This window comes from Brachionichthys hirsutus, unplaced genomic scaffold, assembly GCF_040956055.1.
Source record: "Brachionichthys hirsutus isolate HB-005 unplaced genomic scaffold, CSIRO-AGI_Bhir_v1 contig_225, whole genome shotgun sequence".
NCBI lineage: Eukaryota > Metazoa > Chordata > Actinopteri > Lophiiformes > Brachionichthyidae > Brachionichthys > Brachionichthys hirsutus.
Window position 1 is genome coordinate 69,819 of NW_027180519.1, and position 20,997 is coordinate 90,815.

Sequence of the window (20,997 nt, forward strand, 5' to 3'; positions counted from 1 at the left end):
GGTCCAATGTGGTAAAGGCAGTGGCATAAAGAAAGCTATCCATTTCAGCTGGCCTCTTTATTGAGGGTGTGTGTCTGTTATTGACATGAAGACATGAACATTCATTGACAGGTTATATACACACATTAAACAGAAAGGAACATTTTCTTTATTTAAATTTTGTCCAAAAATGTTATATTTTGCAGGATGGCAAAGCCTTTGGTACAACATGTACTTATTTAAAACTAAAACTTGTTGTGTCAGAGAATCATTAAAGGTTTTCCAGTTTTCACCGCACGTCCAGGATCTTTCATTCATTCATTTTTTTAACCTCTTAATCCGGAATCTGGGTTTGAGGATCTGCCGGATCTACTAGTTGCAATTCTAGTTGCATGTTTTTGATGGTGGGAGGAACCCGGAGAGAACCCACGCAGACACGGGAAGAAACTCCTCGCAGAAACACCCCAAATCGGATTTGTACCTGTGACCTTTTTGCTGTTAGGTGCTATCCACTGCGCCAGCTTCAATTCTCTGAGTCAGGCAACTCATTAAGCTATAATTCTGTGCCACCCAAGCAAATTCACCCACATAGGGAAGGATACAAACACAAGCCTGCATTCAAAATTAAAATCTAATTTATGTCAAAAATACGTTGCCAAATGTTGCTTGATGCGCAGACATTTGTTCTCCTGGGGCCAATCCAGACTTCAGAGAAGTTATGACCGGCTATCAGCATTTGGCCAACGATCCAAAGAACACATGATCTCATAAAACAAGCTTAGAAAGGATTGAGGCGCCGGCAATCACCGACAACAACGGTTTGTAAATTCCATTGTTCATGACAGCAGTTGCATGTGTTTTATTGCTGAACTAAAATTACACAGTGACACGACTCTGCCACATCGAGCATCTCACTGTTGTTCAATCGTGTCTCTGACTTTATGGGAGACGAGCAGAAAACAGTCCATTTTAAACACGGTTTGCAAGCGGTTGAAGTTTTATTGACCTGAACGGCACTGATCTGCATCCGATCCGGTCCAAATTGGACGCAGCATCATGACCTGACAGGGTCAGATCAAGGTCGACTTTGTTGACACGTTCACATTTTATAGACTTGAACAACAGCCCCCCCAACACAAATCAGCCAATACCTAATTGGCAAGTCTTTGAGAGAAATTACGGATCATTGAAACTGAATTGGTAGTTTACGTCACATTTTACACGAGGTTACAGCTGCAAAGCATTATCATTCTGATTACTTAACTATTATGAAAACAAGCAATTTAAATGACCCTTATTTGTATTCAATCAGAAATAAAACAGTATATGTCAGAGCACACTGAGTAGTGAAGCGTTAACTCCAATCCAAGCACAACACAGGAGCGGTGCAGGAGACGAGTACGGACGAGTTCAGCGCGCTCGGAGCGTTCGGCCATTTAGTGGCAACATCTGGAAGTTGCTCGTGTCTCAAAGCAAAGGTTTGCTCCCAGGTTTGCTCCCGTCTCAGAAAACTCGTATGTCCAGGTATTACTATATATATATATATACACACACACACACACACACACACACACACACACACACATACATACATGCATGCATGCATATATTATTTTATTTTATACCGGTATGCATTCGGGAAATGTATGGTCAAGATGCAAAATGAATTTGAATGATGTAAACAGTTATTTTTTCTTTTGTAAACTACAGTTTGAAGGAGGGGTATTTAAATAAGTTCTTTGAACTTCTGCCTACCCCTTTGAGCAGAAAGTGTCTGTATAGTATAGTATGGTGTCTCTATTTTTAAGCTGCTCAATTAAAGTTTATCTATCTATACTTTATGTACATTTCAAAGCCAGCACTTTCACACCTTAACTTAACAAATGTGATTTTATTTGTTTTATTATAGTAACTGTACTTCTATTTGGGTGGAGACTCTTTTGCTTCCTCTGCTAAAGCTAAAGGTTGCCAGCCGTTGGTTTACTGGGACACTTGAACGCAGCAAAGAATTCAGAATTATATGTGAACTAAAAATGCTGTGAACGACTGTGGGTATAGCCATGAAATAAAATGTGAAACGTTTGCTCCTACAGATTCAACTTTAAATGCCAAAGTTGTGATTCTTCATATGCCAGAATAGTTGTGAGAAATAGATTCTGAATAATAAAGATAATACTTTGATTTCTCTGCTATAGCTTGCCGATAACTGCCAGTATCGCCCTCCAAGATCGATTCTAAAATGTATTTCCTCTTTGGAGAACACCAAGGCAATAACAATACAGTTAAAATCCAGGTTAGGGCTCTCATTTTAAAACAAACACCTGATGTAATGCGAGTTGATCCATCAACCCAGATGCTGGGAAGGTCTGCATGATTACAAGGCCCTGCTGATCCACCGCAGGTCACACGACCTTTCAGACAGAGCACAGTGATGTCACATCGGCACGACAGCTATGTGTGCTCATGACATGAGATCTCCTCTGACACACTGCAATTAAAAAGGATCATTGACATGATAAACAGCAAAAAGGCTGTGCAGCAAGTACCAGACTGTGACCTTGTGTTGAACCTGAGACTAGCTAGAAAGTGGTTTCCTCCCCCAGCCACATAAACTGAACATTATTCAAGATTCAAGATTATATCCCCAATTAGAGCCGTTGATCCTTAATGTTGGGCATTTTGGTTTTTATAGTCAAGTTAAAGCAATTAAGATAACAAGAACTATGTCCATAAATGTCGCAGAAATAAATATATTTTTGTACTATGGCATTTATGGACATAGTAAAAAAAAACATAATCCTTACTCTACAAAAATTTATTTATTTTTGTAGAATAAGAATTATGTTTTTTTTTAACTACTGTCATTTTGCTTGAAGGCTGAGAAACTTATTGTATGGTGTATTTCTAATTTCAGATACCTTGTCTGTAGAACTAAGAGCATAGCTGTCCTTAGAGCTGTGAAACAGCGCCACGTAGTGGTCCTTTTAAGAAAAAACACGGATAAGGTCAAAGTTTATTTTCCAATCACAAATTCTTTGAGGTTTCAAATAACATAAAAAGAAAATAAAACATTGAAAAAGCAAAAATGCAACTGAGCAAAATACGAGGAGTGTAATTCCAAACAATAAATCCAGTTGAAAACAAATTCGATTTTTGATTTACAACTCACGTTGTGTGTCTTTAATAAGAGCTTTGTCCACGAATCTAGTCGGTTTTGTTTTTGAAATACAAACTGATCCAACTCATAGAACGATGTCTTTCTCCAGAATGAATATGTGCTGTTTGGAACTAAGCATGTCATGGATTTAACTAATCTATAAAACAGGAACTTGTGAAACACGGTAAAAACCATTAAATTGAGTCACAACATCTTAACATTTAAAAACATGAAGCTTATTATGGGAAACATTATTCCATGAGTACAAACCTGATACATCAAAGGACAGTGAACAAAGACAGCACTAAAAACCAAACATCCATCAGAAAAGAGTCGCTCATCTCGTGGCCTTTAAAGTTTCAGCTAAATATTTTTCAGCTAAATCTTTTAAACCGTCTCCCCAGTGCACAGCATGAACTGCTTTCTGAAAAGCTCCTGAATCTTTGTGAACTCTGGCACCAAAGCTCGGACCAAAACTACTGCGCGTTCAGAAAATACACACACGGGTAAATCCCTCAAGGACCTCTTCAGAAAAAAAAAAGGAGATCTTAAATTTCAGTATAGAACTACACTTCTGTAAAAAGAAAACCATGAACATTTGTGCTCTACACAGAAAATCTTTAACACGCGCTAACAGCCTCTGATGATGCAACGACGAAGGTGATGAAGTGCTGAGGACTGTTATCCGTGGGTTGTATCGTCCTCCACGAAGTCTTTGGCCTGCTCCGCTGTGATGACATCGATGTGACTTACCTGAACACAATCACATGGTTAATGTCTGACCCATGCTACGCTAGTTCAGTCACTCTGACTAGAATGTAATCGTTTCATCCATCAAAAACGGCAGCATTAATTAGGTTGTCAATGTGCACGATCGCACAAAACTACCGGTACGCGACACAATACATGAAACCGGCCGTTGTTTGAGGCGGGTTGTGGCAGGGAGCCGTTACAATTTGAACGGGATAGAGACGAAGAAGTCGCGTTTTTGAAATTGGGTAGATTTCAAAGGTTCGCTCTGAGTAATATGTGGAGACTCAAACCTGCTTCGGCACATCGAGACCAAGAACCCTGGAAATTATTTAAAGAAAAAGCACCAACATGAAGAACAGAAGACACAACTTCAACAAATGTGCCTGTTATGGTGAGTAGATATTGGTGTAATAACCGGTTAATAGTTATTACAAGTGCATAATATATAAGGTTTAGTGGTTATATTACATTAGCCTTTTTCTAATTGAACCGCCGCCCCATGGGAGGAAAAAGGTCGTGGCCCCCTGCTTTGGCAAAGACATTAAAATGTAAATGCTGCCTGGAACATTGCGGCTGTCAATATGCTGTTAATTTACTTTCAACAGTAACATCGCTGTAATTATGCTCGTCTAATCTACGATGGCAAATTAATGACTGAAGAACTCTGAAATCTTTGGTGCGATTGAAATTTCACATTTTTCTCAAGACTTCAACCAACACAGACAGGGGGGGGGGGGGGGGGGGACGACGATGCGCTGGGAGATGAAGTCAAACTAAAGCATTTAGTTGCTTCTCACCTTGTTTCTGAATTTGACCCCATAGAACTTGTCAGCAGACTCGAGCAGCTCCGGCCTGAAGGTGGTGGTGATGAACTGGGCGTGGCCTGCCAGCTCCACAATCATGTCTGGAATTGGCACATTTAAAAAAAAAAAAAAAAAAGGGTAATGAGGACTTTCTTACATTTTTTAAAGCTGACTGGAAGGGGTGTAAAAGAAAAGATTACAGAACCACAATTAAAGCGTTGGAGGACTGAAGCAAATAAAACAGAAAGATAGAAACACCGTTGATTTGACATGCTCTGATCAGGAAACAACAATCAAAAACATAAATGGCATAAATTCAACTGCTTTGCTTCCTGTTATCCATGGATAATTTATACACGAGACAAACCTATTCGCTTCTCAACACACATTGCATTTACAATCAACACTTTACCTGAAACGGCTTTCCTGTGCTGGGCATCGAGGGCCTGGTCAATCTCATCAAACAGGTAGAAAGGAGCAGGGTCGCACTTTTGGATGGCAAATATCAGTGCCAGCGCCACCAGAGACTTCTGACCCCCGGACAGCTGCTGCATCTCTCTCATCTCCCCTTGCTTTCCTGTGAACGACACCTTCGCAGGACAGGAGAGGTCCAATCTTAAGATCCACGAGGGAGCGTTTGGCAGGAGTCAAATGAATACGTGGAAAAAGACGCTCACCCTGATGCCGACTCCGGTGAACTGGTCCACTGAAGGAACGCTGCTCTGCGAACCAGAACCTCTCTCGCTGTCTGCACCGCTCTCACCCTCATCCTGGGATTGGCTGCCTTCGGCATCGCCCTTCTTCATCACTAATGTAGCTTTACCACCAGGAACCAGCTTCTGGAAAACCTCACTGAAGTTCTTCGACACCTGATGGGCCAGGGAATAAAGAAGGCAGACGCAATATATTATATATCAGATAAGAAAATATGCTGATTTCCTTACTTTCAGCAAAGTTGATGATGCATGGAGAAAAACTTCCTACTTTTTTTTTTTAATGTGACAGTAAACGTGTACATTTCAATGTTTCCAAAATGTCTGCTATCAATCAGATTGGAGAGACATTTCTTTGTGTGTGCGCAACAACTGAATCATCAAAAGTCTCTTTGATACTCCATTCCTCACCATTTTAACTCTACAACCAAGGATATGTTCAGAATACAGACTGTTATCAACCATCTCAGTCACATTAGTGGTCCTTCGAAGCCAGGCTTGCTTTGTCTCTTTAACTCTGTGTATCACACACCCATTAAATAACACGTTGCCATGTCAGGGCAATGAGGTGAACGCATCCTCGGTTGAACAGGAAGTGACGCGTTGTCCCGTACCTGTTTGAAAGTCAGCTGGATTGCCTCATACTTGCGCAGCTCCAGGACATTCATGAGCTCCATGATGGATTTGTGGCCGCGGTCCAGCTCATCCTGGCGCTTGATCAGCTTTTCCTTCTGCTCTGAGAAGTTGACGAACTGGTCCAGGGCCTTCTTGTTGACGTGACTGTACTTCTTCAGCTCTGTGTTGCACTGCTCCAGTTTACGGAACAACTGTTAGAAATAAGAGATTGTAAAAACAGGAGCGCTAGGTATGCTAAGCTTGAATAGCCTGAAATGTTAAATCAAGTGTTTCCTTGATAACTGAACATTTATGTTCGACTGTTTGCACTTTAAAATTGCACACAATTTATTCCCTTTAATATTTACTCTCGATAGAGAGCCATCTGTATCTTGTTGAGTTTGGAATGATGGTTTGTGAGAATTGTGTAGTCTAAGAATGTGTACCTGCTTGAGTGTGAGGGTCTGGTACTTCTCAAAGGCCTCCTGAGGCAGTGAGCCCAGCTCTCTGATCTTCTTCATGCATTCCTCTTTCTTCTTGAGCAGCATCCCCTGCCTGTTTGTCATCTTCTCCAGCTCCTTGGTGTCATGGTTGATGGCGTCGTTCTGTTCCTTCTCAATGTTCTTCCAGCGCTCCATGCTCCTTATGTAGTCTTTGATCTCACCCTCCGTCTTGTCAATCAGCAAATCCAGATCTGGGAAAGGCATTACGAGGCGCTTGACTAACGGATGAAACAATGAATGCGAGCACGTAGAAACCTTGAAAAACAGTCGCCTGCTGGATTCTCCAAAGAAAAGTGAGTTCGTGTTTCTACTGATTTACAATCTATTGAAATGATATTACACATTTGACATGTCAAGTTGGTCAGACTCTTCTTCTGTTGCTTTTGAGCAGCGTAAACGCTGTTGCCCTTGGCGATAAGGGTCTAGAGCGTCTTGAGGAGGCACACCTTCTGATCGAGACAACGTTTCTTTCACTCGTTTGTTGATTCCGTCCAGCTCAGACGTCGTGGCAGTGAGCACCGTGCCTCCCTCAGTCTCTCGAAGTTCGTTTAGCTCCTGCGTCAGTGAGAATCAGGCCACATAATTAAATTTAAAAAAAAGAGGAGGAATACAACATCTTGGAATTAAAACATTAGTGAATTATTATTCTAATAATTATGTAAAGTTCATGAAGAGTAATAAAACAACAATATAAATATAGTACTATCAGAGTTTAGCTCTCAAGACACCCTGTAAAAAAATAATCAAACGCACATAATGAATCAAGCAGACTACAGTTAACTTTTACGGCCGGGAGACGTAAATAAAATAAAAAAAAAAGTATAAATTGCTCTATAATGACATTGTTTTTAAGATACATAAAATGACAGCGTACCTGTTCCACCTGGTCAAGACGCTTCCGCAAGTTCTCATTGAGATACGTTTCCACTCGAGTCATGATGCCTTCCAGCTTGATCCTCTCATTCAGCAACTGTCTGTTGTCCTGTGGTGAAGAGACGGACCAGCACGAAGGAGAAAGTTATTTGGGTCAGATGCTTGAAAAGTGCAGACTACTAATACTACTACTGTACATACACATACTACTACTACTACTACTGTACATACACATACTACTACTACTACTACTGTACATACACATACTACTACTACTACTACTACTACTGTACATACACATACTACTACTACTACTGTACATACACATACTACTACTACTACTGTACATACACATACTACTACTACTACTGTACATACACATACTACAACTACTACTGTACATACACATACTACTGTACTTTCTGCTTGTCCCGTGAGGGGTCGATACAGCAAATCAGCGTTCTCCACTTCACCCTGTCCTTTGCATCGTCCTCCCCAACATCAGCCGCTCTCATGTCCTCCCTCACTACGTCCATGTATCTTCTCCCGGGTCGACCTCTAGCCCTGTTCCCTGGCAGCTCCATCCTCAGCATCCTTCTACCGATATCGTCCCTGTCTCTCCTCTGGACATGTCCAAACCACCAAAGTCTGCTCTCTCTGACCTTATCTCCTAGTCTTCAAAAATGCGCACCAGCACACTTTCATCTTCCCCTCTAGGATTGTATTAAACTCTACAGCTACCTCTCCTAGACACTTCCACACCTCCACAGGTATGATGTCGGGTCCAACTGCCTTCCCATTCTTCATCCTCTTCATTGCCTTTCTACTTCACCCTCACTAATCTGTGTCACTTCCTGGTGAACAACAGGCACCTCTACTATCCATAGTTCCCTCTCATTATCCTCATTCATGAATTCCTCAAAATGATTCTTCCATCTCCCTACTGGTCTCTGTCAACACCTTCCCATCTCCGTCTGGCTCTGACTAGATTTGGCTTGCGGCATTAGACAGAGGTTGGCGTTCACATACAACAACAAACAGAGAACAATAGTCAGTCCATAGTCTGCAACAAAAATACAGGAATCACAGACTTTAAAATAACAACAAACCCCAAAGCTGCAGTTTATTTTAGAGCCACGATGGAAGGGGGGGACAAAGATATTCCTGAAACGATTTGTCCTACAGCTCTGCACTTGAAGGAAGAGGGGGAACTCATCCGGAAGAGGATGAGATTCTCCTTTTAAAATGTTCTGAGAAATCCGCAGCAGCCGTCTGTTATACAGAGACTCAACTGTGGATACCCAATCAGGCTGCGTTGCCTTCTTCCTCGTCTTCACCACCAGCCTGTTGGCTGGCTACGCCCTCTCTCACCACGACCTCACAGTCACCAACCTTCTTTAAACTCCTCCATCTACACAAGATGTCGTCCACCTGTGTGCTCCTCCCTCCACTCTCGTAGGTCACCCTATGTTCTAAGCCCTATGAAAATAAGCATTCATTAATGCCATTTCCATCCTTCTGACAAAGTCCACCACATCTGTCCTTCTACGTTCCTGTCCTGAATACCAAAACTCGCCAATCACTTCTTCATCTAAATATAACTTGAGAAATTCCTCACACCTTCCAGTTACTTTAAAATAAGTTCAACTGTCCCAGAGATCCCTTGAATGAAAATCGACAATGGATAGAACTCTTATCAGTCTTCCTTCTGACCTGCTGGAGTTGGCGGATCTCATCATTGAGGTCATCGACGCGCCTCTGGTCCTCGAGGCTGAGCTGGGAGAGCAGATCCGTACCGAGCTCCGCCTTTAGCGACTCCCTCGTTGACTCCATGGCGTGGAGGCTGGCCTCCAGACTTTGGAGACTGCGTTGCTGAAAAGAAAGACAACAAAAGAAAAGTGTGCCATGAACACCACGAATGCGCCGGCAGATGATAACGGCCTGAAGTCCAGTCTCAGACCCAGCATGCATCATCACCTTGGGCATGAACGTCTTCTCCGACTGCTGCCTCTTCTCTTTCAGCATTTTCATCTCCGACAGGATGCTGTCCCTGGAGGCCTTGAACTTCCTCTGTTGTGTTTCAATCTGCTGCATCTGGTTCATCAGTTGGTCAATCTCATTGTTAATGCGTGGGAGCAGGGATTAAGGAAGTACACTGCATATGGTGTCAATATTAAAGGGACATTTCTAATCTACAATGTAGACTCGCACAGTGGCATCTGCAGCACAGCTAGCCATACAAGCAAAGGGAGCAACGATGCGTCACTATCTCGTACAGACAAACACCTTATGTTTAAATAGAAAGGATATGTTCAATGTTCCTGCGCAAATTCTCATTGAGCTTCGCTTCCAGCTCACCGAGCTCCTCCTCAGCCTTCCTCATGTCTTTCTGCAGCTCCAGACGGGATTTTCTGGTATCGTAGTAGCCTCCCGTCAGAGCCCCTCGGTGGCTCACCTGGTCACCTAAGAGGCAATGCATTATTCACATGGTTAGTAAAATGTCCTGCATATGAAAGATAAAGGGCTTCTAAACTACAGGACAGTGTTTAACTGGTAGTAAGATTCCAACAGAGTGGATATATCTCCCACTTGTTACTGAGCCTGTATGTGTACTTTGGCCCTGTATGGAATTGTCCATCCAACACTGCAAAAATAATTACTAAGGACTTTTCTGGCAAGGAAATGTTCATTAAGAATAAAATATTGTTGTTGATGTCGATATAAAATGGGCCTCGAGTTAAAATGCCAAGTTGACCAGGCAGAGATATATTTTCAGATACAGTATATTCTTATTTTAATAGATGATTCCTGACCCAGTTTTAACTTTACACTTCCTTTTTTTGCAGGCCCACATTGTATAGTATACTGTGCTGTATATCACAGGGCAGCTCACCCTCCAGAGTAATGCAGTCCATGGTGAAAGCTCTGGCCAGCTGGGTGGAAACTTCCATGCTGCGACAAATGAGTGTCTTTCCAAAAACGTGCTTGAAGGCCTTGTCAAAAGTGGTGCTGTAGCGCAGCTTGCTGATCATAGGGATTGCATCCTGGTGGAACAAGAACACATTGGTATGAACACACAGCACTGCATACCTCATCAACAATAAAGTAAAAATATTTTACTATTGCATGCATGAGAGTGGAAAAAAAAACGATGTTGTATATGCAAATGTAAATGTTTATGCATAAATCATCCTTTGGCTCAATTTCTGCTTGCCGTTCAGAATACAGATCTTACCTGCAGGGAGTGTGCTTCCTTCTTCAAAACAAACAACTAAAGTATGATTAAAACATATTTACAGTACACTTCTTCCAGTGAAAGTAATCAAGTACTTTAAGATACAAGAAACATCAGACGTTCTGTTCCTAGACTTGGACTCATTTGTTGTTGGGGTCTAAATTTACTACTTATAAACCAGATGCAGTTTGTTTAAGTTTATTTCATTTCGTTGATTTCTTTTGTCCAGGGTGTACCCCGCATCTCGCCCGGTGACTGCTGGGATCGGCTCCAGCATGACCCGTGACCCGGTAACAGACAAATAAGTGAGGAGGATGAATTAATGAATGCATGTGGTTAATTACGTTGGTTTCTGGGTATGCAGTGTCCCGGACGTCGAGCTTGGTCAAGGGCAGGAATGTGACTTCTCCGGGTAGATTCATTTTGTTGAACTCCATCAATATTTTGGTGCTGACTTCGTCCGTCTCCACAATGTGGTAGAACAGTCTGGGATACATAAGAGCAGGTCGATACAGAGTAACGGTTAGGAATGACATGAATGTAAAAGCACGAGTGGGTGGGTTTGCAACATTGTCAATTTTGTTTTTATATACAAAAAAGAAAAATCTGTGAATTTGCAAAACCATCCAATATACCAACATTATGTGACCTCAGTCATAATAAATACCAAACAATCTCCAGGTATTAGAATTTAAATCAGTTACACAGTTACAAATAGGACCAAGAAATTTAGCAAAACTGCAGCAAATTTTCTCTCTTGTATTTTGCTGCAAACTTCATTAATTGTCACAAAAGTTTAGTGACATTTTGATTGAAAATAAAATAATAAGCAGTTCAAATGTAAAAAGGTAGCCCTCACCTAGTACCAGCAGTCACCTCCACACAAGTGTAGAAGGCAGGTTCACACTCAAAGTTATTCATGACGATGCCATGGTAACCATTGATGACATGCTGGTTGATACCCTTCCGACGGAAATGCTCAAGGACTTTGTTGATGCTGTCAATTCCATTCAGAATAGCCTGGAGGGTCACAACAGAAGAATGAGTAGGAGGCATAACGAATCTCTATTGTGATGCGTCTGACCACGAAGGTTTTTCTCTTTGAGAGTACCTCATTGCTGCATAAGGATTTCTTAACACTCTTATACTATGTGCTACACATAGTTCCTTGTAACCACAGCGAGGTTACAAGGAATAGACGTGAAGAAGGTGAGGTACCTCGGGTCAACAGTGCAGAGTGATGGAGAGAATGTGGAAAGGAAGTGAAGAATCGTGTGCAGGCCGGCTGGAACGGGTGGAGGAAAGTATCAGGTGCGCTCTGTGATAGGAGAGTGTCAGCGAGGATGAAGGGGAAGGTTTACAAGACAGTGGTGAGGACAGCCATGATGGACGGCTTAGAGACAGTGGCTCTGAGGAAAAAGACAGGAGGCGGAGCTAGAAGTGGAGAAGATGAAGATGCTGAGGTTCTCCTTGGGAATGAAAAGAGGCAATAAGAGGGGCAGTGAAGGTTAGGCGTTTGATGACTTTGATGGTTTGGACATGTCCAGAGGAGAGACGGGGACTATATCGGTAGAAGGATGCTGAGGATGGAGCTGCCAGGGAACAGGGCTAGAGGTCGACCCAGGAGAAGATACATGGACGTAGTGAGGGAGGACATGAGAGTGGCTGGTGTTGGGGAGGACGATGCAAAGGACGGGGTGAAGTGGAGAAGGTTGATTTGCTGTATAGATCCCTCACAGGACAAGCCGAAAGTACAGTAGTAGTAGTAGTAGGAGTAGTAGTATGTGTATGTACAGTAGTATTCTGCACTTTTCAAGAATCTGACCCAAATAAGTGGAGAACGTTGACTTGCTGTGGTGACCCCTGATGGGACAAGCAGCAAGAACAAGAACAAGAACAAGCAGCAAGAAGAACAAGAACGAGAACAATGAGAATGTCCAGATGTCTTTGCCTAAAAGAGACATTTGACACGGGACACTTGCAAGTTCTTCTGCAGAGCCCCGCTCGTCATATAAATGCAGTTATGTATGAAAAGGTGCCAGAAGAAAGGCAGATGAATGATTCCATTTGACAGATGCATCCCGACAACCGGCTGCATCAAACGATGAGTCCTTCAAGGTATTCAGTTGGGTTCATGAGAGACGGGGAACTTTTGAAGTTAAGGTTTGTCTTCAATTTCCCTTTCAGAAATTAAGAGCATTAGTAGAAGTGTGGTCTGCCTTTTGGAGCAGAAGAACACTTTATTTATTTATTTATTGTACCAGGTTAATTCCTGCATGCGGACCTGCAAACTTAACATTTATCTGAGCCATAATTTGTTTTATTTCAGTGTGTATCTCTCACACACACACACACACACACCTTGTCCAGGTCTCTTGTGGCTAACACTGACCTTGCCGGTGGCTGCTCTGAGGAGCTGCTGTTTCTTCTCCAGGTCCTCTCGTTTGGCTGCCAGGGCTTGTTGCTCTGCGTTCTCCTCACGCCACAGGTAGCTGGAGACAAACCCACACGGTCACTCGTGTGTCACACGGAAGAAGAGAACCAAGCTGCTGCCATAAAACTCACTGAACAAGTGAGAACAAGTGAGAACAAGTGGGTCATGGGGACAGTCTTGTCCATGTCCTCATTGAAAATGAGACCTATCCTGTATTGTATGTAGCGTTGCCGTTTTTGGGTGGGCGATCGCCATGTATTACAAAGTAAAGGGAAGAAGAAGCAGAGAGGAGGTTGGGAAATGGTGGAGCAGGTGCGATCGGAGGAAAACAAGCCGCTTACACTGGAGTATGAGTCGCAGTATGAAGAAGAGAAAAAGACAAAGAAGGGGCGGAAAACAGGAGCATCAGCAGCGAGAGAAGACGGATCTTTCAATTCAAAACATGAAACAGAAACGACTTGTCTCAGGATCCACTTAAGAATCAAGCAATGCTATATGAACCAAACCAAACCAAACAAAACGCCAAGTCTAAAGCTTCAATCCAAGATAAACACATTCGTCAGATCAAATAATTCTTACTTCCGTTCACTCTGGAGCTCATCTTTCCGGTTTTTCACTTCGTAGTACTTCTTGTCTAATTCTTCAACGCGGGTCTTGACCTCGTTCAGGTCTTGATCGAGTTTCTAAAGAGACAAGATGACAGCGAGTCAGATGCACTAATCTGTAAATTAGAATCAAAATGCAGTAATGTTTCTCAGGAAAACACACTCGATACATACATATCATTATGTGTGTATCGTTAAAAACAGCAACCTGATGTAATATGGAAATAGACATGAATATTTTAGCATCTTCTAATCACCTTCAAACAAAAGGAAGATAACCACACAAAAAAGTACTATTTCTAGAATACAGTAGTAATAATAGTATGCTGTTGGTGACTTTCTTCCACTCCTGAAAAATTAGAGGAGCACTCTGCAGAGCACAAACCTCAGCCCAACGGTGTTACTGATTCAATTATATGCTAATCTGAAGTCGCAGAATTATTTGATTCACCCCTTCATCCAGATCCACCTGGAAATATAACAGATTCTTTGAAGACACAGGCTAACAGTCCCATGAAAAGAATAACCAGCCCCCCATAGACAAGAGTTAAAACCTAACCTCCTAGGCAGATGTGGAGATTCCAATTCTTAAATTATTACTCTCTAACTGATTCTGAAAATGGGACTGAAAAGCTGAATTGAGGAGATGGAGCAGCAGTGTTACATGTTTCTGTCGTCTTACACTGTACTGCTCCAAGTTCTTCTCCTTGTTGGTTTCTGTGTCCTCCAGGTCTTTATTGATGGCTGCAATCTGCCTCTTCTTATCATTGATGGCTTGGTCCAGAGACTTCAGCTCCTTCTTAATCCATTTGTCCCTCTCCTCCTTGGAGGTGAACTGGCTGCCACGGCCCTGCTTGGCATACAGGTCCGTCCTCTCCTGCGTGGCTTGGGCAAGTCTGGGAGGAGATGAAAGCATTATGAGCTCCAAAGATGTTTACGTTCACGCAGAAATCAACATCAGGGACTCAACTTGCTCATATGTATTCCTCAACAAATCAATGTACAGCGGAACCTCGGGTTCTCGAACGGCTCAGAAGTCAAACAACTCGGTATTCGAACAAAAGAAATTGCATTTAAATTGCCTCGAAAGGCGAACAAATTTTCGGGACAATAACTGGAAAGTGTCATCTCTACCTGGATATGCCGCGCTCCTCTTTCTCTTTCACCATGTTGAATTTAGGTTCAGTCTCCTGTAGCTCTTTTTGTTTCTCCTCAATTTTCTCCAGCAGTTTCTGACGCTCCTTCAACAGGCGTTTCTGAAAGAGCAAGAAAAGCTATTTATACATATTTCTTTTAAATAATCTATAAAATGACAGTAAAATCTGAAAACAATCATTTGTGAGTGAGTGGAGCGGAAGAAAGTAAAAGTTGAATGTGGCAAACCGAACTGTTGTAAGAGGAAGATGGTGTACAGATGACTTCTGTCGTGTGTAGTGTGTACAGAATCCGTTTATTGCCGTTGTCGATGAGGGTTCACACACTAGGAGTCTTCCTCGGTGAAGTCGTGCAACATGTAACCGTAACGACAGTAATAAATGCTCGCTACATTTATTATACATGGTCTAAATACAATTAGGAGGCGGATGTCTCTGAGCGCTTTTCTAGTTTTCTACATAAATTGATGGTTCAGAAGGGAAGAAGGGCAACGTTGCAGGCTTCCGTACCCTCTGTTCGCTATTGCCTGCCAGCTCGTCCTGCAGGTCCTTGGCCTTCAACTCCAGCTTGGTCCTCTGCTTAATCTGCTCCTGGCGCTCGGACGAGAGCTGCTCCTTCTCCTCCCTCATAGCAGAGATCTTTGATTTCTGCTCTCGCACAACACGTTCAGTCTCCTGGAGAAAGGGAGCCGAAATAAAGGAACAGGCTGTGAGATTCAATTCAAAGGAGTGGACACTGTACTTATTTACCAAGGCCACAAATCGTCACAAGATGTAAATATGTACATTTTAAATGTAACATATTTTGATGTCTTATTAAATGTGAACAGATAGAACATAGTTTTGCTTACAGTAATTGGTGACAAAAACTAAGTGATGGCATGGTGAGCATTTCATATCCCCGTCTCTGTTACCAATGTCACATTTTGCGAGAAGAGCTATTAATATATTGAGAAGAACCTTGTTTAAAACATTTGTCAATTGTGGAGTTATATAATATCTAGTATTTGACTTGGTGACCAGCCGAAACGTTGTTATGTGATATCAGATAATTTGCTAAATACTGTAATACGTCTGAAGAAATTATGTCGTAATTATTTTGACTTTAATTTAATTCCATTTAATGCTTCTTGAAGGTTGAACGGTTTACCTCAACTTTGTCACGGGCATCTTGCTGCGCATCGCGAAGTTGTCTTGATTTGTCTCCGCAGGTCTCTCTCTTTGAGGACAGCTGCGAAAAAGCAATAGAAAATTACATTATTCGTTGTTTTTAATTTAAATATATTATAAACACAACAGAGGAAAAAAAAAAAAATACAATTCTTGGCGTCCATGACACAACAAATGGTCTATAACTACATGTATTTGAATATTTAGCCTCGCATGCAGAATGAAACGGCCAACACGCTTGCATTTACAGAATGCATCCTGAATGTTTTTCTCACCTCATCCAGTTTGGCTCGGGTTTCGTTCAGCTCCTGGTTATAGATGGTGTACTCCAGGGCCCTTCTCATCTTGTCCCACTTTTGGTACTGAGCCAGCTCCTCCTTTTCATCCTCGAGTGTGTGCAGACGCTCTTCAATGTACTTCAACAGCTCATTGATCTTTTCTCGCTTCCCCTCTGAGAAGGACATGTCAATTTGTTGGTTTTTTTTTTTTAAATGTGAACCACAATTAACAGCACACATAACTTTCAGGGACAGTCATTCTTTAACACATATGATAGATTAACTCATTTAATGACACTGACAATCTAAATCTATATATATATATATATAAAGACGTCAACTCATAACTCCGCTGCCAGTGCATTCCGCATGTCGTAACATCGATTTCTTGTTAAATGAGTATGTCAGTAAGTGAGAACCATCTGTATCTAATAATATATATATATACACATATACATACAAACAGGTACTACCCGAGTTACGATCTGCGTGACTTAAAACCGCCCGTATTTACGACAGGTACCGGTGCGTGAGACATTTCTTACCGGGCCGCACAGAAAGAATACATTTATATCATTTCCGTTGTATTGATTATTCGAGTCTGACAGGTGTTTTATTCTGAAAAACGACCGGATTTTCTCCAATGTAGCAATCGCCTGCGATGCTTCATTGTCACCGAAAATAAATGTTTCAAAAAGCAAACGTCTTTGGAGAGCTTCTTTGCAAAGGGGGAAAAGGCCAACTGAAGAGAAAGAAGAGAAGCTGACGACATCCAAGAAAAGAAAGCTTCTTCTTCTTCTAACAGACAGACCAGGAGTCAGACTTAAATCACGGATGTATCAACAGCTGACTCTTGCACAAAGTGCACGCTGCACAATATGTGGCGACATGCTAGCAAAGCTGCTTCGGCACATAGAGAACACGACCCCTGGATTAAAAGACAAGAACTTGGAATTTATGGAGAAAAAAAAAACATGAACATGAAGGACAGAAGCAGTTACTTGGGGTTTTTTTTAAAACTCCAGCCAAAGTGACAATTTTTGAAAACTGTTTACGCGTCTGCGTGCGGACGCCTGTAACCGGAGTTTAAGGCTTCGAAACGTCACTGCCTGCGAGAAAAATTGCTCTGAAATGACATGTGCGACCTGCATTTACATTCAGAAACAGCATGGATACCTTCAAAACTGTGTTGGCGTTAACATCTAGCACATCTAGAACATAAAAGAGAGCAAAATTATGATGCAGAAAAATTCTACCTGTCTCCTTCATGAGAGAAATACTCTCCTCCTTGCGCTCATCGTAGACCCGGGTGCCTGCAACTTCTCTCAGCAGCTTCAGACGCTGGGAGTCGGGTGCAGTTGCCATTTGGTTGATCTGCACAAAAGGCAAGGCAAGGCATTTTATTTATATAGTGCATTTCATACAGGCAGAAGCTCAGCCTGGCATGCCCTCAGACCAGAGATAAATAAATACTGTATTGTATTACACAATACTAAAACAATAAGCACCGTGTGTTAAAGAAGTGTAAGATTAAAAGCCACTCTTTCCTTACCTTCCCCTGTTTGACGATGTAGTAAGGGTTACTGCGTGAGAATCCAGCACTTTCCAGGAGGTTCATGACATCATTTTTGCTGCAACAATCACACCATGAAGTAACTGCGTGGATTTGCAGGGTTATTATTTTCTGTGATCTTATGGACAGACAATCAAAGGCAATACTTACGTCACCATCTTCTTGTCTAGAAAGTACTGGTCCTTCTTCGCACCAATGACACGACGCAGGGAGACCTCTTCTTTGTCAATCTGGATGGAGAGAAATGTCAGGAAGAAGCCAGTGATCGATCGGAATTTCTGGTTATGCCTCACGTTACGCCTGCAAGATCAGTTTCACACTAGTAGAAAACAACGTTTGCATTTTTATGGTGCTGAAAATGGCACTTATAAATAATCATAGGTATAATGAGAGTAGTGGAGGGAGTGGGACTACAATCAAAGGTAATATAGTCATTTAAAATTACATTCTGATAATAATGTCGTTTGCTACGAGACAAACTACTCGCCTGGACAAATTATAATGACACCCATAATGTTGACCTATGCCATTTCACCTTGTCAGAAAAGATGTAAAATGGATGGATAATAATGCATTGGCTTTTCTGGACACTCAAAGACGCATGACGACTAGAGGAACAGCAGGCCTCGTTTCATAAAGCTAACGTGGAGCTAACGTGGAGCTAACGTGGTTGTAGGGCAATCGGGTGAGCTTTAAAGAAACACAATTGGCATGCAACAATAGGCACAAACAGACAATAGACAAACAGCAGCCATTATACCAGCTGACCTGATGGTTTATACTGATGGTTAATACTTCTACAATTCATTAGTTAGTGAGTCTACAATTACAGCTATAGGAATAACGTGCAGAGTTTTCCATACATACCGGTAGCCTGTTGTCAGAGTTGTCAAATATAATCTCCACAAAAGCTGAAATGACACGAGGACCAGTTCCCTCCTACATGGAAACAGAAGGAAATGTATTAATTCAATGTTTATGATCACTAAATGTTTCGCATCGCATTTTGAATTCCTAAATAGCCCAAAAGAATTGTGTTTTAACAGATATATAACTTTGCTGTGGCGACCCCCTGATGGGACAAGCTGAAAGAGGAAGAAGAAAACTGATAGAGCAATTATTTGGAAGTAACATCAGGTTTTAGCATTACGAGTAGGACTACGATAAAAGGTCTACACAACTATGTCAAATATTAATTTAACTTTGGAAAGAGCAGCAGGGATCTTTAGTGGATAAGACATTCATCTGTATTTACGTGGAGCAGGGCCAGGCGCTGTTCGGGTCGCAGGTGACTGAACTCATCACTGAGCACGAACTGGATGGCTAATAAAATAGATTGAAGAAAAAAAGCAAAACATAATAAATAGTAACTCGAATCAAGAGAAATGGTTTTACAGGTATATGGTGAATAAAAAGCACGCGTACCATAGAAAAAGTTGCTTTTTCCTGACCCATTTCTTCCGACTGTAACAGAAGAATTGCACATAAAAAGAACAATCTGGAACGCACACTAAGCCATAAATGAGCCTTTGGCGCACTAATATTGATCAGGCAACTTATGTGCTGAAATAAGTACAATCTTTCAAAATCCATGCATTTACATTTATGTACTACAATACTACTAATAGAAGCTACTCACCGATGACATTGTGTTTCGGACTAAACGGGTCTACCACCGTTTGATCCCTGTAACTTCGGAACCCCTGGATGATGACCTGCACAAGAAGCCAGACGCCACCGTGTTCAAGCCACTGGCCACCCTGCCAATTCAGTTCTGACACTAACAGCATACCACGACGAGATATGATAAATAACATCATCAATAGTATGGAAGATTTTCCCACGGGGCCTTGGATTTCTGGATAAATCTTTCATTCGGAATGCTAACAGGTTTCCAAAACTGTTCGTAAATTAAAACAATTTTAAAAACTACTATCAAATGCCTTTTAAAGAAATCGAACGCGACGTGTTAACGGTGTAATGTTATCAAAAGCAGATACTGTACATCCGCTACCTCGCGGCTAGCCGCCTAGCGTTAGCTTAGTAGGCAATCCAAGATAAACACAGGTAGCCCACGCTAGCATTGACAAGCTAGCTATTTCACGTGTCGTTGTTTTGAGTGAATTCACGGAGTTCTGCGTTCAGGATTAACCGAAGGCTATGCGCAAAGCCCTCTTTTGACCATCATTCATTCGAATAGTGCTTAAGGACCCTCTTTGAAGTTAGGCCAGTGACGGTCTGCAACATACACAAACCCTGCATCGCTGGCTCGCTTACCTGTTTGATGTACATGGTTGTCTAAGTAGGGCGTCTCCTTAGCTGAATTTGGAGGGAAAAAGTCCCCACCTCCACTAAAAAGAGAAGCCGAGAAGCTAATAGCCTAAAACTTAAAATATATGTGTATTCAAAATCTGTGAAACATTGTGGCAAAGGAGAATAACATAGAAAATGGCGGCGGGGGCGGCCGGAATGGACCAAACCATTACCTAAAAATAGGGTTTAAAAAAATAAACGTAAAATAAATAATGTACAGTAATAAACTAAATGGGGTAGAAAATTACAGAGCCAAAGATTACAAAATAACTAAACGAATTAATATTTATTCAGAGTATATTTCTACATAAGTAAGAAGTTGTATACGTTTGCTAATAAGTTATCCTCCTATGAGTATAGTTGGTGTGGTTTGGCTTCCAAAGACCGCCAAAGACCAGAGAGACCCGAGTTGGACGAGTTCAATGAACTTGCAGGATAAAATAAACAGCAACCTTGTCAATAGACGAGGTGTGCTGCTATTATTATCAATAACCATTATTTAAATATTCTTACACACAATATTGCTCTGCTTCGAATAGGAATTTTGGAAGACATTTTTTACCAAAATTCACAAAATATCCCAATGCAACAGATCTCTGTCGTGAATGATTTGTTATAATTGAGTTCACACCTAATTCTGAAACAAGAATCCTCATATTATTAAATACAACTGTGCACGATGGCAAAATAAGTCAGTCAGGTGTCACTGTTGACTCTCCATTTGTAATAAGCCAGTCATGTAGACAGTATCTACTGGCGTCCTTTGTTGCTGGACCCTGTCTATTGTCATTTTTTCCACTTGCAATTCCAACTAACCTCTCAGATGTAGACGCTTCAAA

The 20,997-nt window shown here is 41.7% G+C and overlaps 1 protein-coding gene across 1 annotated transcript; it reads right to left on the reverse strand.

Moving 5' to 3' along the window:
* Positions 1–3,003: 3,003 nt before the first annotated feature.
* LOC137915806 (structural maintenance of chromosomes protein 3) lies at positions 3,004–20,137 on the reverse strand. The gene is made up of 29 exons (XM_068758925.1): positions 20,123–20,137; positions 19,485–19,560; positions 19,271–19,309; positions 19,101–19,168; positions 18,713–18,784; positions 17,996–18,075; positions 17,825–17,903; positions 17,529–17,646; positions 16,270–16,445; positions 15,975–16,055; positions 15,335–15,499; positions 14,805–14,926; positions 14,353–14,566; positions 13,645–13,748; positions 13,024–13,123; positions 11,491–11,651; positions 10,976–11,117; positions 10,290–10,440; positions 9,707–9,859; positions 9,374–9,525; positions 9,110–9,268; positions 7,398–7,505; positions 6,970–7,078; positions 6,467–6,714; positions 6,020–6,232; positions 5,370–5,561; positions 5,105–5,282; positions 4,687–4,793; positions 3,004–3,889 (listed from the first exon to the last, which is right to left on the reverse strand). Exons 1-29 carry the CDS (start codon positions 20,135–20,137, stop codon positions 3,818–3,820), a joined length of 3,654 nt encoding a protein of 1,217 aa, XP_068615026.1. The 3' UTR covers positions 3,004–3,817.
* Positions 20,138–20,997: the final 860 nt, after the last annotated feature.